The sequence below is a fragment of the Pseudoliparis swirei genome, chromosome 24, assembly GCF_029220125.1.
Source record: "Pseudoliparis swirei isolate HS2019 ecotype Mariana Trench chromosome 24, NWPU_hadal_v1, whole genome shotgun sequence".
Lineage (NCBI taxonomy): Eukaryota > Metazoa > Chordata > Actinopteri > Perciformes > Liparidae > Pseudoliparis > Pseudoliparis swirei.
In genome coordinates, this window is record NC_079411.1 from 7,185,946 (window position 1) to 7,203,788 (window position 17,843).

General features: G+C 41.0%; 1 protein-coding gene across 2 annotated transcripts in view; it reads left to right on the forward strand.

Moving 5' to 3' along the window:
• The first annotated feature begins 2,654 nt into the window (after positions 1–2,654).
• nr3c2 (nuclear receptor subfamily 3, group C, member 2) overlaps positions 2,655–17,843 on the forward strand; it is a 66,393-nt gene continuing 51,204 nt past the window's right edge. For both annotated transcript variants that reach the window (XM_056408644.1, XM_056408645.1), the window contains exons 1-2: positions 2,655–3,083; positions 4,628–6,454. In XM_056408644.1, coding sequence (XP_056264619.1) covers positions 4,647–6,454 — 1,808 coding nt within the window. In that variant the 5' untranslated portion in view covers positions 2,655–3,083; positions 4,628–4,646. The remainder of the gene's footprint in view (positions 3,084–4,627; positions 6,455–17,843) is intronic.

Below are 17,843 nucleotides of genomic sequence, written 5' to 3' on the forward strand. Positions count from 1 at the left end.
GGGTTGATGGTGACATGTGTGTTAATTGATATCATTCTAGCAATCCATGTCATACACGTTCCTAAACAGTTGAACATGCGGTTATTTAATTTTTTAGTTTATAGCTGCAACAACATTTTTATAGTGATAATTCATCAGAAATATGTGTAAATGAAGAGTTCACTTGAAGGGATGAACACAAAACTCTGCAGTTGTCCTCCCAGCTCGCCAAATACAGTCGCTTGGTCAGGGGCCCTACACGTCTGACGTTGTTGCACCGAGTTGGCCTTCAACTAACTTTTTTTAAATGTACAATATCAACTTAGAAGTAGATCCATGTTGTGTTTACAGTTTCTGTAAGCTCCTTTACGTGCGAAAAAAAAAGAATCTAATATTGCGGATTTATTGTTTTAGCAGCCTATGATGCAAAAAAAGACTTTTAGATGTAAAGTCGATGCTAAACGATGTCAGTTAATTCAAAGCTGTGAGTGTGTAACCAAGTGGCTCACTTGTGGGACAGCTACACACCATCACTTCAGATGTGAATGGACCTCATGAATAACTGCTAAACTGGAACAATAAGCAGCCGAGGGAGGATGATGGTGACGGACTTCTCCCCTGATTAAAACTACCTCTGTAATTACCACACACGATGAGGACAGGCTCTTCTGCTGAGTTGACGAGTATTTTGTTTCAGAGTTAACATGCTCCAATTCACTTTTCCCCACGAGGCGCAGTATGCACCTCTCTGTTTTGCCTTTGGCCTTCCCAGCTACCGAGATGTCTGCTGTGACTCTAAACTGGAGTGGGAGCCTGCTCCTAATCATTGCAATCACTCATCCAAAAGAAACCCCCCACCCCTGTAAAAACAAAGCTATTTTTAGCTGCCATGTATATACAATGTTTTCAGGGCCGTGTGATTATCATTGATTTGATTAAAATGATGGCGCTCGAAAGCTCAGTGGGACTCAATGGAGCGGCCTCACATTTTTACCAATGAGGGAGGCAATTATTACTGATTTCATGTCAGCCGTGTTCTGCTGTCAGTCTGCTATTCCCTGTGACTTTGTCACTGTGGAAAAATCTGTGATGCAAGGCTAAATTAGATTTGCTCATGATGTGTTTGACTGGCACCCATTATGTGCTATGGACAAATGGGAGCTGGATGAAAGGGGGGTGGGAAACATTGGTTATATCTCAATTCTTCGGCTTTTACTGAAAGCAGGTCCCCATTCACGGGTGATTAACAGGCAGATCAGGGAGGTGGGCAGTGTTGCTTGGATGGCTTTGACGAATCTAACTACTGCGGCTGCCTCGCTTGGTTAATGGCTGCTACAGGCTGGGAGAACCCAAACATCCAATAAAGAGAAGCATTCAAACTACTATAGAGTGCTCCACTGTCAATACTTATATCCTACATGCAGTCCTTTCTGCAGCCACGATAAACACGACAGAATGTGACTCGACTGACTGACAACTGCAGAGATTTAAACTGATGATTGAATCATACCCTTAAACATCAATGCCATGACATGTTGGTAAAGAGAAATGCAAATAACAGCTCAGTCCAGCACGATATTGTTGTTATTGGTGTCACCGATAAGCACGGGCACATTGTACTTTCTGATGAGTGCATACTGATATCATCTAATATATTATGCATCATGCCAGTTTGACTGTAGGTCTAATAGGTTTGAATAACTGTGGGTATTTATCTACTTTATCATTTCAGTGGTTACTGATTCAATTGGGTGCCTGCTTGAATTGTTTAATAACGCACTATATGATATGTCCTATGCTTCAGTTTTAAAAACAGAATAAAAAAAGTCTACCTACAGATATTATAACCACGTCATCTTTGAGTTGTAGTTTGCTTTACACATTTGTCTACATGTCAATTTGTTTATGATGGTGGTTGGTTGTTCATGAGCCAAGACAACCAGTTTTAAGTTTGGCAAACCGAGAGCAAAAAAACCAAAAACATTTAAACTAAATGTTAAAATGTAAAATCCGTTTTAAGCACCATGCAATCTGTTTCGTGAGAGGTGTGCAGTAAAGAAGTGCATCATAGTTTGAATTAAGTGACATCTTGACCACTCAATAGACTTGCTCTTCCGACAGCAAAAGAAATATTGCTCCACCTAGTGGAGGCAGCCGTTGTCTTGTGAAACATCCTGACCATTCTGACTCGACTTCTCTCCGACAGTAAGACCGTTAACAAGGTTTCTCTTCTTTTTTTTTGTATTGCCAAAAAAAATCCACGTGAGCTGTAAAAGTGAGGCTGAGAGAGAGCTGCTCCCGTCTCAACTCCACTCTGCATTGCCAGTGTGCGTGCACGTGCATGATTGTGCACTAGCTCTTTATGGTAAACCATTTCGGAGGTGGCACTAGAAAAGATGAAACAAGAAGAAGGAAAAAACACACACACAAAACAACACAAAGCGCAATGTTAGGAATAAAACTGATTATTATAAGGAACAAACTCGCTTCTCGAGGTTACCCTGAGACTTTATTTCAGACAACACTGCGCTGAGCACGGTGCCCTATTTCCAGGCGGCTCTGTCTACCTGCGCGGGGCCCCGCCCCTCTCTCTCCTCCGCCTCCCCTCGCTGGAGTTTGTGTTGCACTCGTTGCAGTAGGAGGGTCCATGTGCACAGAATGACGTCGCTCTGACTTCCAAGTCAAACCGACTCCTCCGTTTGTTTTTTATTACTATTTTTTCTCTCCTCCTTCTTCTTCTTCTTTTCTTTTAAAAAAAACCCTCGGCTCCCGGCATTGCCAATCTGCAAAAAAAATTTGCGGCCATAATGTGAGATCATCTGCTGCTGTCGTCCGACCCGTCGCTGCCGTTCGTCCTGTCAGGAGCAAGCGGCTCGCTGTGGAGGATTACCAGTGACATTACGCAGTAGACTTCGCCAGTGCGTCCAGCTGTCAAACTGACAACTATGTGTTGGAAAGAGTAGAGAGAACACATTCGTTCCTATTTATTGACTTTGCCTTTGCGTGTCTTTTACATTTTTTTGTATTAATTTTTTTTGTGGTCCTCTTGGATTATCGCTGCCCAGCAACACGACCACCTGACAACTCTGAATGTCGTAATTAAGGTAAGGAAGGACGCAGCTCGGTGTTTCACTGTATATATTGTTATTTGGCGCCGGGTCTGAGATGATAATGAAAGCAAGTCGGAGAACTCAAGACTTTGCATCCCCGCTCCGTTTGCTCCGGTGGGAGAGAAATGTAATAACTTTACACCGGGACCGTTAGCTCTGTGTCTGGACCATCTTAAAAGTCGCCGGGAAGTTTATAGGCTACACTTTGTGGACGATAAACAAAATAACCGCACTCATTTAAATAGTAGATTTATGTGCGTCTGTTAGCATTTGTCAAAAGGTGCTGAGACATATCTAGTGCTGTCAAATTATTAACAACAATATGACTTTAATCATGCATATGTCATTCTTTCTGCACTTATTCCCTCTTGTCATTCAAAAAGCTGTCAACGAGACGACTTTAAAAATAACTTTAACAGCTAGAATACAGAAAAAATAACCTTCTTTTCCTATTTATTCTGCGCAAACGCAAAATGGAGAGACATGCAGAGTGGCATGACCGACAGGGACAGGGCAATCACGGAAGGGGCAAGTGGGAGGAAATTTCACTCTGCTATCTTTTTTATTTTTATTTTTTATATCCGTGGATCTGCGCACAATGTGCACGGGACAATTTGCGGGCAACGTGAATAACTTTATCCCCGACGTCTTGGCTGCTCCGCGGCCGGCGGCGGGGAGCCCCGCCAAAGAGTGCACCATTAGCGCTGACAAATTAATACTTAAACATCACCTGAAGCGGTGTCTCATTATTGCAACTTTGTGTATGGATTGGTGCCAGTGTTGTTGTTGCTTTTTGCACAAGACAGGAGCCGCTCCGGCCGCGAAAGCAACATTTGAAGTTATGTCGCAGCTATGTTGTGGCTGCAAGAGCAGTAACTCTTGAGTGACAGCTCTCCGACCAATCAGTGACTGGGCTTGATGGAGCTGGTGGAATTCTGGCCGAGCTGGCCAATAGAGGCGCAGCAGAATTTAAACGCAAAGCCCAGGCGACGTCACGGAGATAGTTAACTCTTTCCGTGCAGCGTTGGCCAACTTCTCAGACTGTACGTCCCCCGTAGTGCAGTGATGAGCAGCTTCCTCTGTGAGAGGGGAAATATTGCACTGACTTGCTTTGGACTTTTTACAGATTTAATATATTGTTCACTCAGCATTGTTTCTGTCTCCGTCTCAGTATTATATTTATGTTTTAAAATGGTCAAACATGTTAAATCTAAGCTGTGTAAATTGTAGATATAATGTTTCTACATCTTCACGCAGACCTCCTTTCTCCGCTCTACCCTTTTTTTGCGCCTCTTTAATATGTTTTCATCCCCTGAAGCAGAACTTACTGCTATACAAAACGAACTACACAACTACACTACATTATTACACTCAACATTTCAGAGTAATTTGCATATTACTTCATATACCATGTTGTCTCGCATGACTGAAGAAACACACCATATACAACCTGTTTCTCAACTATAATTTTTAAGACAATGCCTTGTGTGCAGGTTTAATCATTCTCATTCTTTTCGTTTCGTTTCTACATTTACTAGGAGAGTCAATGAGCCAGCAATGGAGACCAAAAGATACCAAAGTTTCTTTGATGGAAGTGAAACAGAAAACAGATGGTCGCAGGTCCCCATCGCCATGGAGCACTGCTGCAGCACAGAGGATTCAAGCCTGACTAGCAGCGATATCCTGATGGACATGGTCAATGTCAGCTGCCCTGCTGGAAGCCCGGCCACTGACTGCAAAGACAACAATACAAAGAAGCAGGAGCAGCCAATGCTTCGACCCGGCCAGAACCAGCCATTTGTTCTCCCACACTTAAACAACTCCCTCCATGGTAATAAGCAGGACATTGACTCTAAAGAGCTTTCCAAGACTGTGGCTGAGTCTATGGGCCTGTATATGAATGCTGCCAGGGAGACAGACTTTGCCTTTAGCCAGCATGGGGACAGTGGCAGCCCTGGGAAGATGTATACAGTGTGTGGACGGGCTCTAGAAGAGACCCAGTGTGGATCCACAAAGAGCCCCAAGTTAAAGCCATTTGGGTTCCAGCAACCCAGTACCACTCCCAGAGAATGCACCACTGGGACTCCAGTTAGTTCCGCCTCAATGCTGGCCTCATCTCTGTCCTGCAGCCCTCAGACCTCCAGCTCCATCTCCAGCCCAGGGGGCAGCAACAACATGGTGTCATCAACCACCAGTCCTTCAACGTGTTTTGGAGCGGCGTGCTCGTCCGTCAACAGTCCTGTCGGACAGACGTCTTGTGCTGCAGCTCTGGCCAACATGAAGCGCAGGAATTCAGCCACATGTAGCCCTGTGGAGTCCAGCACCGTGGGCTCTCCACCTCTCACCAGCCCGCTCAACGTCATGAGGTCGCCCATGTCCAGCCCCCAGAGTATGTGTAGTGTGAGATCGCCTCTGTCCTGCAGCACTACCTGTAACATTAGGTCATCTGTATCGAGCCCCACAGGTGGCTGCTGCACCAGCACTGCCAACATTGGCAACACAGCAAGGCAATCCATCTCCAGTCCGGCCAAAGGGGGCACCAGGGCTGTCAGCAGCCCACAGAACCCCTCGTCAGGCGGGTTCCATGTGTGCAGTCCTGCTGGCGGACTGGGCTTGGTGCAGAATGACACCAACAGCCCAGAAGCAGCCGGTCTGACCAGAGACACGGACTTCAAGAACTTTGAATTCCCTAAAGTAGAGATGGTAGACGGGGAGGTGTTCAACGTCGGCTTAGACCAGATGGGCATGGTTAAGTACATTAAGAACGAGCCTGGGACTGACTTCCGGAGCATGTGTTTAGGTAGCTCCAAATGTAATGTGAGTAGCACACCTTTTATCACACACATTAAGAGTGAGCCAAACAAAGATGAGGGATGTATGAACCAACAGCCCTACGGTGAGCAGTCACCATCCCATAGTCTCTATCCTGCATCCGAGACCACCTACTTGTCCCTGAGGAATAACATTGATGAATACAGTCTTTCTGGTATCTTAGGACCCCCTGTCCCCTCTATGAATGGGACCTATGAGCCCGATGCGTTTTCCAACAATGTCCTGTCCAAAGGGGTAAAGCAAGAGACCACTGATGGCAGCTATTACCAAGAGACTAACAGCATGCCAACATCGGCCATTGTTGGAGTTAATTCCGGTGGACATTCATTCCATTACCAGATTGGAGCTCAAGGAACAATGTCTTTCACGCGGCACGATGTGAGGGACCAGTCCAACCCATTATTGAATCTAATTTCGCCCGTAACGGCGTTAATGGAGTCGTGGAAATCTCGTCCGGGCATGTCGCAGGGGTCACTGTCCGCCAGAGGAGAGGGATACCTGGGTCAGAACTGCATCACGGACAGCATGACAAGGTAAGGAGAATGAAGACCTCTCTATGTCGTCCGAGTGAGTGTGTTTCAGTGTATCGCCGTCACATCCGTGGCTTGAAAGCTGTGAAGTTTTCAGAGTTGCGATGCGATTTTTCCTTTCTCCTTGTTTTGGTGTGAGTAGACCAGTTTGTTACAGTCCGACTCATATTACACAAGGGACTTAGGGCGTTTGCTTTGAACAGTGCAAAAATAATAACAGCAGGGCTTGGGAAAGGCAGCGGGATGCTGGCTGGGGGGAACAGGAATTAAAGGACGGGGTCCAGGTCATTGTTATAGTAGCATGTGATCACAACATCATCCCTGCTAGCACTGCCCTGTGGTCTACTGTAAAACAGAGGCAAAGTTTACCTCTTATCAGACCAGGGGCCCATGTGTATGTACAACAACAATATTTATTGGTCTGTTATCGGGAGGTCCAGCTAAGACCTTGTGTAATGTAAATATCTGTTTTTATGGGCCCTAAGCCATTGGACGCATCATAAATTATGAATGATTGATCTCGTGCTTTTGTTGCCAAACTGGTGAAATAAACAGTTTCTGTTGTGAGGGTGGTGGCCGAAACAAAACAAACAGGCCAAAGGGAGAAAAAAAAAATCTATAATAGGCGTCAATCTGGCAAAGTGCAACTTTGACATAGTTGTGCTTTCAGAGTGTATTAGTTGCATGTGAAGCCGAGGCAAGTAAATCATCATCAACACGATTAATAACAGTGAATATCAAAGCTATTATCTTGACCATGAAACACATGGTAACATTGCTGAAAATACAGAAGAATAATCACAGAGAGAGGCGCTGAGGTTGCAGAAAATCAGTAGAAAGGTTTGTGGTCCAGGGCATCTGGATGCGATAGCATTTTTGTCTATTGGTGTTATAATAAACTACATGGCTATCATGTATTTATGCATTTCCGATGTTCACAAAAATTCACACTTTTTATGAGCTGGTGGAAAAAAAGCACTAAATAAAGTCGTAAACGGCTTCCTGCTTTGTTGCAGTTGATTAGAGTCAGACACTTGCTGAAAGAGAAGTGCAGCATGTGAGCCGCTGCTGGTACGGAGATGTGCGTCCACTGAGACTTGACCGTGACAATTCCAGACCGACTCTGCACAGTGACGTTGCACAGAATCTCAAAATTGAGATTTATTAGATCAAAAGCTTTCCTGATTGAATTTGTGGAAACCAACTTTGCAGATCTCACTGATTGCTCAGCTACGTTCATTTGTCTAGTTTTCATTTTCTTCAGCTTCTGCGGTTCAGATTGCAGTTTCAGTTTGGAGGAAGGCACTGGGAGGGAGTCTGTTTGGAGGAAGGCACTGGACGAGAGTCAGTTTAGAAGACGACAAAGGGAGAGAGTCAGTTTATTGGTGCTACGTCTCTGACTACTCTCGTAGAACTAACTGCACACTTATTTACTGGAGCAAAATGCAAAACCTTGCCAATTGTTGTTGTTCCATTTGTATGTTTGATGCATCTATCATGACTCTGGTCTGATTTGGTCACACTGGACTATTATATCTGACAAACTAAATATATTAAGACATCTAACTGATGACAGATTCATTACATTGCTGGTTCTGTTTACCTTTCTTCTGTGGCAAACATGTATGGTCAGCATGTTCTGTTTCTGTATGTATTCACAGTGCAGCCACCCATATATCTGACCTGATTATCTGATCATGAGGGTTATTTATGTCTTCTCTGTTTGACATGTTTATTCAGCTTTATATGTACAATACACGGAGTAGATACAGTCTGTCTGTGTGTGTGTGTGTGTGTGTGTGTGTGCGTGTATGCGTGTGCTATGACAAGGCTCACAGCTCTGAGGAGACTGATACAGCCGTGTTACCTTGGAGGCGACCCATATGGCAGGAGCCAAAGCGATGTTGACGGGATCACTGCCACCTTGGTCATAATGAGATCCAGCTTAGCCCTAATGTCAGACAGGATGACAGTACGAGTTGGGCCACATGGCAGCCAGCCAGGCAGGCGAGGAAGCAGACAGACACAAACACACCTATACATAGATACATACATACATATACAAGTATGCACACATATACAAACCAGATAGATATGGGTAGGTAGAATGCAAATATTTTTTTTTAACGTTCCTGCCTACTTTCAGTGTGCACCAGTAGTATTTGTATTGATTGACAGCTCTAGTCAGACATAAACATAGGCTTATTGTATCCTTCCTGAAATCTGGAAATGCACTGCAGGAAATCTGCAGAACCGCGCCGAGCGTTGGGCTGAGTACATGGTGCCTAATATTTCAGAGGCCAAAATGTTACGTAACCATTAAAAAGCACAAGGAAAACTCTTTGATCCGCTGAAGCCTTGGATGACAGAGTGTAAAATCCTTTGGCTCTTTTTTCCCCCCTCACTTTGCTTTCCTGTGTAAATGGTTTTAATTAAAAAATGGCTGCTCGTCTGACCAGTCTGGATTACTTTGTGCAAAAACCTTTTAACTCCGATTCACAAGGGAAGAGGAAAGGGGAATGAAATAAGTCGCCCGAACCAGAATTTTTATATTTATGTAATGTTTGCTAAGTCAAATTAGGTGCCCAGGACGGTGTATTGTACGCGATTAGAGGTTTGGATACTGAGATTTCTCAGTATCCAAACCAAAATGCAAAAAAAGAGCAAAAAAGTTAAATTCCTTTGTTTATTCTCTTGAAGAGTATTTAAAAGGCTGTCTGTGGACTGTAGTTTTAAATTCATTACGAAGCAAGTCAGGCTTGTATGAAATATGAAAACATGTAAATTATCATTAGATGACCTACATTTGTGTGCTGGATTATGTTTGTTCGCTCTCTAAATCTCCAAATCTCTTTTCACCCTATCTTTGTTCTGGTTTTCACAGTAATGTTTCACCAAATAGAATTACTCTAAAACTTGTCAGCCCCCTGACCTAGTAATTTTATAATCTGACAAATGGTACAGACTCAAAATAGAAGCCAACAATGAGCTCTTATTATTGCCTCGGGAAAAGTAGCACTTTACTCTCGGCCGACGTTTGCCTCTCTTTAAGCTTGAAGTCAGATCAACAGAGCGTCCATCACGAGGAAGCACCAGATTCAAGCTTCACACTGGACTCTGGCCAACCCTCAATGTTCTGCAGAGGGATGAAAAGACATATTCCTGAGAGCACACTAATAAGGATTTAATTGTATGTTCCTCCACTAAATTAATGGATGGAAATGATTTGATTAATTCAGACACTGCTGGATACTAATAGCCAATTAAATCCCAACACCAGGCATGCACAGGGGCTCCCAGTGCATTGTGGGTTCTTGACTATAAAGCGGGCAGTTTAGGGTTGTGAAAAGGAGGTTACAGGTGTAGGTGTTGGGTCTTGTCTGTCTATACTAGTTTGGCTATAGATGTTGTCTTAGAGTGTGTGCAAGTGTATTTATGATGTGTGTACTGTTGAAATTTTTTGTTCTTTATTTAATTATTACTGTATATCATTAATCATATATGTGTATATACAGGACTGTCTCAGAAAATTAGAATATTGTGATAAAGTTCTTTATTTTCTGTAATGCAATTAAAAAAACAAAAATGTCATGCATTCTGGATTCATTACAAATCAACTGAAATATTGCAAGCCTTTTATTCTTTTAATATTGCTGATTATGGCTTACAGCTTAAGAAAACTCTAAAATCCTATCTCATAACATTTTAATATTTCCTCAGACCAAGTAAAAAAAAAGATTTATAACAGCTGAGTGTTTGTCAAGACTCAGGAAACCCTTGCAGGTGTTTCGAGTTAATTAGACAATTCAAGTGATTTGTTTAATACCCTACTAGTATACTTTTTCATGATATTCTAATATTTAGAGATAGGATATTTGAGTTTTCTTAAGCTGTAAGCCATAATCAGCAATATTAAAAGAATAAAAGGCTTGCAATATTTCAGTTGATTTGTAATGAATCCAGAATGCATGACATTTTTGTTTTTTAAATTGCATTACAGAAAATAAAGAACTTCATCACAATATTCTAATTTTCTGAGACAGTCCTGTATGTACACTACCGTTCAAAAGTTTGAGATCACCCAGACAATTTCGTGTCTTCCATGAAAAATCACACTTTTATTTATCAAATGAATATAAAATATAGTCAAGACATTGACAAGGATAGAAATAATGATTAATATTTGAAATATTAATTTTGTTCTACAAACTTCAAGCTCAAAGGAAGGCCAGTTGTATAGCTTATATCACCAGCATAACTGTTTTCAGTTGTGCTAACATAATTGCACGGGTTTTCTAATCAGACATTAGTCTTCTAAGGCGATTAGCAAACACAATGTACCATTAGAACACTGGAGTGATAGTTGCTGTAAAAGGGCCTCTATACACCTATGGAGATATTTCATTAGAAACCAGACGTTTCCACCTAGAATAGTCATTTAGCACATTAACAATGTAGAAAGTGTATTTCTGATTAATTTAATGTTATCTTTATTGAAAAAACAGTGCTTTTCTTTGAAAAATAGTCATTTCTAAGTGATCCCAAACTTTTGAACGGTAGTGTATATCTATATTTATATATATATACTGACACACTTCAAGAAACAGGTAAACAAAAAAATTCTACGAGTCACTCTTTTTCAATTTGCAACCCCCTTAATTCAATGAGATTTAATGAATGCCATGTAGCTTTAGAAAGACGCATGAGAACCTTCTTCAGCTTCCTCTTTTGAATGTGTAGAAACTCTTGATGATATCTCAAATGCAGGCCTGGTAGTCATCACGTGTGAGTCATTTCAAGGATGCAATCCAAAATCAATTCATTTAGTTACTAAAGAATGTGATAACCAGCCCATATATTGATAAAAAAAATAATGCAGCGTGGATGGCAGGAACTATTCACATTTAATGAATAACTTGGGGTCAACCAGCTGAGGATTAAAGTCATCTTCTACTCAGTGTTCAGTACATTCTTGAGGTTCTCACTGAAGATGTGCAATTTCATAGAACATTTTTATTCATACATCAATAGTTGTCTCAAAAGGAATTTTATGCTGAATACAGACTGAGTGGTGGTTTGAGAGGAAACTGGGTGACATGTTTGAAGTGTGAAAATAATTTATAACCCACTGAAGGATATTGGGACTAATTGACGTCAGCCAATAGTTATTTTCAATGAAATGCAGTAAGAAGATGTAATCAACCTCTTGCTTAGCTCCGCCCCCTGCCACGACTCTGTCAAGCTCTGAAAACTACCATGGAGCCCAAGCTGTCACTAACTGCACTCCCGGAACAAGTGTCAAATATATATATTTTTTAACTAGAAAGAAGCAGAAAGAAGGGTCACATTATTTCAATATTCGTTTGAAGGATATATCCAGGATGTCAAACAGATTCAGTGATTCAGGCGAAAAAAAACAGTTGAAAAGACAAGTGAATCCTATGGATGACACCTGTAAACTTGACTGAATTTAAGGAACAACTATGTTCCTGTAAAGCCGGGTTGATCATTATTTGCTGGTACAATTATTAAAAAGCAATGTGTTATACAATCGGTATACCTTCAGTAGCGTGAGTAGCATAGAAGTATATGCTAGTGAATGCACTTGGCTAATGATAGCTCCATAGGTCTTTATGTTGAGAAACAACATCTCAGTAAAGGTTCAATTGAGAAGGTTGATAAAATTGGTCAATGAAAATACTTGTAAAGACTGTGCTATACTCCTATACGCATTCAAACAATGTTAAAATGATCAAAGTGTAACATTTGTCACGCTATAAGTGTTTCACACAGACTGAAATACATAATAAATATATTCTGAACAGTTGTCATAGATAGCACTTTGGGACAAACGCATGAATAAATCACTGTCTGTGTACGGTGCCGTAAGTTCATATTTTATGTGCAACAGTCCAGTGACGAAAATCAACTCGTTCTCCCAAGCAGATAATATCCACGTTTTCCTATCGAGCTTGAGAATAAAGACAGTGAGTTTAAGACTTTCTTTAGGATTTCAACTTATGAATCAGTTTCTATTTAGGAGCGTGACACTGTCTGACTCACGGAGGGCAGAAAACTACTTCTAAGCTTAATGACCATTGAAAATACGTTTTTTTTGGTAAAATATGATTAATTATTTCCAAGGACAGCCTTACAGCTTCTGAACCACTGTACTGCCTTACACCGTTTATCTTTATTTCAGATAATTAGCTGAACGAAATGTCGCCCATCTTTTGTCAATCGGCATCAGTATTTTTGCATGGCAAAAAAAGATGGAGGTCTAGTGGAAAAAGTCCAAATGAATAAAACACCTGACCGGAAAAATTATTATAATACGTAGAACCAACAAGATCCAGTTCTTTGCCATTTTCTGGGCAGCATATCAGTCATTGGTGTGGGTGGATTGGAGGACGTGTAGAGCAGAGTGCTGAGACTGTTTTCAAGCTATGAGTAGTAGAGCTGCTACTGTCTGCTGTTCTTAAAATATAAGATTTCCTCTTTAGAAATGAATGCCTGGCTAAAATAAAAGCTCCTTGAGAGGCATTTTACACCCTGCCTGCAAGGTGATTCTAGTTGTGGAAGGTAAAGGGTTAAATGGCTGCAGGGAGTTCGTAAACCACTCTTGACTATGCACAGATGATATTTGTGCTTGATATTAACAGAGATATTTTCACATTTTTCTCACAAAGGAGAAGCTTAGTGCCTTAAAATGTTAGTATATCTTCTTCCAACTTCTGCAGGTAGCCTATCAATATTTCACAACATTTAGCCATAACTAGTTCGAATTCCATAAAACAAGCTTGAAAAGGAAGACAATCTAATACGATTGCCTTAAAACACGTTTTTTTCTTCTTCATATTAGAACAAATGTGTTTTCCTTTGGGCTTAGTAGAGACCTAAACAGAGCTCTTTGTGTTAGATATGTAAATAAGCTATTTTTGCAAATAAGTTGACCATAACAACTTTACAAGGTGATAATATGTCTATGTTGTGTTTTACAACTTGTGCTACTTGCCCACTAATATATTGATGCTGTTTTATGAAAAAGGAAAAATCACTCTGATATTTGTGCTTTTTGTTTTGCTAGTTGCTCTTTTAAACACCACAATACTATTGTTTTCAATAATGAAAGTCAAATGCTTACCCAATCGTCATAGTGGATTCATTGTTTTATTCCAGTAGCCCAGAGCTTTGGCTGAGTCTGATAACGTAATTGTGAGATTGAATTTCTTACCTCTTCCCAAAAGAGAGAGAGAGTAAGAGAAAAGAAGCTTACATACAAAGTTTCAGAACAGATCTAAATGTCCAACAATGTTATCACAACAGGTATAACCACGAGGACGCAATGAAAAGCCAGTTTCCTGTTCCAGCTTCATGAATGGAATTAGTTTTTCTGACTTTGTGCTTTTAAAGCATCAGAGTAAATGCCTACAGTGGATGTAATCGTTTTAAAAGAACACTGTGTGGCACAACGATCGGATCCTTTTATTGCAAAGAAACGAAACCATGTTAAAAGTCTCCACTCTGCTTCTCCCACGCAGAGCTATGCGCACACACACACACACACACACACACGCACAGGCACACATGCACACACAACACAGCCACTACCGCTAACAACAACAACAACAACAACTAAAGCAGCAGCAGCACACATTTTAGGCCGGCCTTGACCCCCGAATAAAAGTGTGGTTACAGCTCGCCAAAGCTCCTGGGATGTGAATGCTCGTCTTGTCCTCATTTGAACTTCTTCCTGAAACAGTCTGGTGACAGAGGGACAGATTTCCGCTTGGCCAAACCTGCAGTAGGATCTCTTCTCTCTATTACCGACCGCTGACATTCCCTTCTGTTGTTGAGGTCATTAACTCACGACATAAAGGAGGTGGAAACTAAATACAGGAGCTGCAACAAAGCATAGTGCATGACTCTGTTTTGTGATGAATGTCTTGATTTTTATGTGCTGCTGTGTGAAATAAAGGAGCTGAATGGCAGCACTTAGTTTTACTTAGCACGCAAGCAGTCTTCGAGAAATCTCACACGTCTTTAAGATCTCTCCCGTGTCATGAGCTTTGTGCGCAGGAGAAACTGAACGTAATGCACGAACATCTGAGATGATATAGCAAGATGCTGGTATCAGTAATATAGAGTGACTACGGGGAAATATGTACACATTAAATTACAAAGATTAACTGGTCATAAGAGCCCATCACTGTTGTCATAAATAAAAAAGAATTGTTTGTAGAGCTAAATGCTGATGTAATTGCCATAATTCATTCAGAGCTATAAAAAGAAATGAGATCTATATTTCACTTTTGGTGGAGAGGAAGCAGAGAACCCATCTAAACTCACTCTTCAGGGGTATTATTGTCTTTCTCTTGTTTCCTGATATACTTGACTGAGCAAACAAGGCATGCCTTTATCACTCATGTTTAATTAGAGTTTGCCTGAGCATTTATGCCAAAGTGCTTACTTTTAAACCCAGTGTTTGTCTTGTCAGTTCCTCCATGGAAAAGATTCTCTCAAGGAAGACCCTTCAAAAAATGTTAATTGTTCAGCTTGAAAAGGTTCCCAAAGTAGGTCATGCATAGTTGGCTCAAATAAAAAGTGTGTGTATGTGTGTTGTCGGTGGTAGTGGTGGTGGTGGGGGTTATTCTGGGACCTTTTACATAACATTATCTTCTCGCAAATACACGCACAACATGCATACACAGGCACAGCAGGACCCATGATTCAGAAATGTGGCGCTGTGACTGCGACTCAAAACAAGAATAACTTTGTTCATCGTTTAATTCATTACACAAATACCCGAAAGCCAGATTAAACAGAAAGAAACCAACTGATCTCGAAATAGAAAAAAGAAAGTCAGAAGTCAACTCCTTTGTAGGTTCCCCAAATGGTTTGCAGGCTTTTCATGCAATGACCTTCAGTGATATTATTTTCGCAATTTCCATTTATTTTCCGCAGGTGGTTTCTTTTTAGTCAATGCATCTATTTGCTCTGCTGCCAATATGTTAATTGGGTGATGACACTGTTTAATGCTTAACTAAGATAAATTATTAGATAACGTTATCCAACTTTTGTTTGCTTTTAAATCACCTCTTAAATTAATAGCACATATAGCACTATAATCAATCCTCTATTAAATATGTCTCACAGATACGAGTGCATACTAACTGTGTCTCTTACACTCAAATCTCTTTTCAACTGACTTTTTGGGAATAAATGAACGAAACATGCTGTACATCCCAGAAACACCCAGTTCAAGCCTGGAAAACACATTTTGATTAAAAACTGCCATCATGGTGGTGACCTAGAAAACACACATGTACTGGGCGTCTTTGCTGAGGGAAAAAAGAGAAATGATTTGTGTCCTTCGTCAAGCATTTATCTACGACCATAAAAGACCATCACATGGAATTCCTGTTATTCAGGGTCCAGCTCCTCCAGCTGCACAAATCATGTATGTAGCATCAGTGGCGGCCCTATGGCGCACTAACTCAGCAGGTAAAAGAGAGCTTCCAAGACTCAAGTGACAGCTCAAAGAAAAAGATATTATACCAAACTCAACCTGTTTGGAGAGATCATTCGCTCGCCCTGACGCTTCGAAAGGGTAAACGTGTTTGGCAGGAAGTGTAATCTGATTCCTGTTTTCAGCAGAAGAGAGAAGAAAAGTCATTATTGAAGGGATAAGTGAAGGGTCAGCTTACTCTAATTACACACAGTCACACACACACAACATGTTTTTTTCCCCCTTAGGTCGTGTAGTTTTGTTTTCACTTGTCTAGGTTTTGAGTTGTCAATCTCAGACGTCTGCCACCTATACAGTGGGGATTAATGACGTTTTGTTTGTAGGACTGATGCAAAATATTTCACATCAAAACTAATAATAGCTCTTTCGCTGTCTACTATTTAGCTTGCAAGCGTACAAGCTTTAATGCACTGAAACATTGGTGACTGAAAATGGGCGAAACAAAGTTTCCACTTGTCTGGCGATAGCAATGTGACTAGATTGTGCAGTAAGTTGTAATATTGTACTCATGTATTGTACATATATATATATATATATATATATATATATATATGTATGTGTGTATATTGTACTCTGGCTCTCTATGGGAATGTTTTTGTATATTTCTTTTCTACAATCAATGCATTTCAACCATACCCAGCTGTAGAGAGATCTGAACATGTCAGTTTAACTAGTCATCTTCATCATTAGGTATTATTAAGATTCTCAGGGTGTTCGCAGGTAATTTAGGAAATTGGTCGTTGGGTTGCCGGTGGAGGAGGATATCCTGCTTGTTGTGAATGCAGCCGACGAGCCGTAGGTTCTTCCTTCATTCCAGCGTGATGACGCCCACTCGCTCCAGTGCCAGTGACACATGCGCCTTGTGGCATTTCTGGCTCACCAGGAGGGAGCTTCTTATTCAGGTGTGACACTGCTCCAGCTGCTTCTGCCTGTTTGACAGATTGAGTGGACGGGTTGATCGTCTCATTAGAATGTGTTTGTTTCATGGCACCACGGTGACACGACCGCAGAAGAAGAAAGACCAGAAAATTGAGGATGATTGCCCTACATATATACACATGAACTATAACTATTCAGATATGTCTCAGATTTTCTAGGTCAATGAATTTTTTTTTTCAGACGGGGATTTCATTCATCACCAATATGTTTTTATCACGTGAGACACGTGACTCCACATCAATGCATGTCGTACAACATTGAACATTTGACTGGGTTAGTTAGTGTTTTAAATATATGGAAAGCAACTTTCACAGCCTTGAGGTCATAAGAATATTATCGGACACCTTCATTAAAACTAGAAGTCTACACCAAGAAATGATTCCTAAAATAAATACTGTATATCACACGTTTACTGTAACATCCAGTTATGCATCACAGGTACCTGCAACAGTAATCTTGTAAAAATGTAGTTTTGGAAGAGAAGGTTGTTTGACGGAGATGTTCTCACACCAATATAAAATGGATATTAGAAAGAGAACTTTCTTTATTTCTAACCAGATAACTCGCTCTGTAATACATTAATAAAACTACTCCTGCCAAGATGTTTTTTTATCCAAGCAAATAATCAAATACAAACGCAACAATTGAATTCCTAATCATTTGAATCACGATTTATGTCTGTTTGTTTTTAGCGCACTGGTATTGGATCCATACTCGGTATCGGGATGAAACAAATGGTACTGGAACCGCTCTAACTTTGAAACTGAACTAATCCATAAATGACAATGCGTCATGTGAAAGGGGTCACTGGAAGGGAGGCACTCACAGAGAATCATCTCCGGACTGCAGTTCATCACAGCTATACAAATTGTTTATCTGCGGCGGACAACGTTCTCGAGAAGCCGGTGGAGAAAGTGGAGCGTT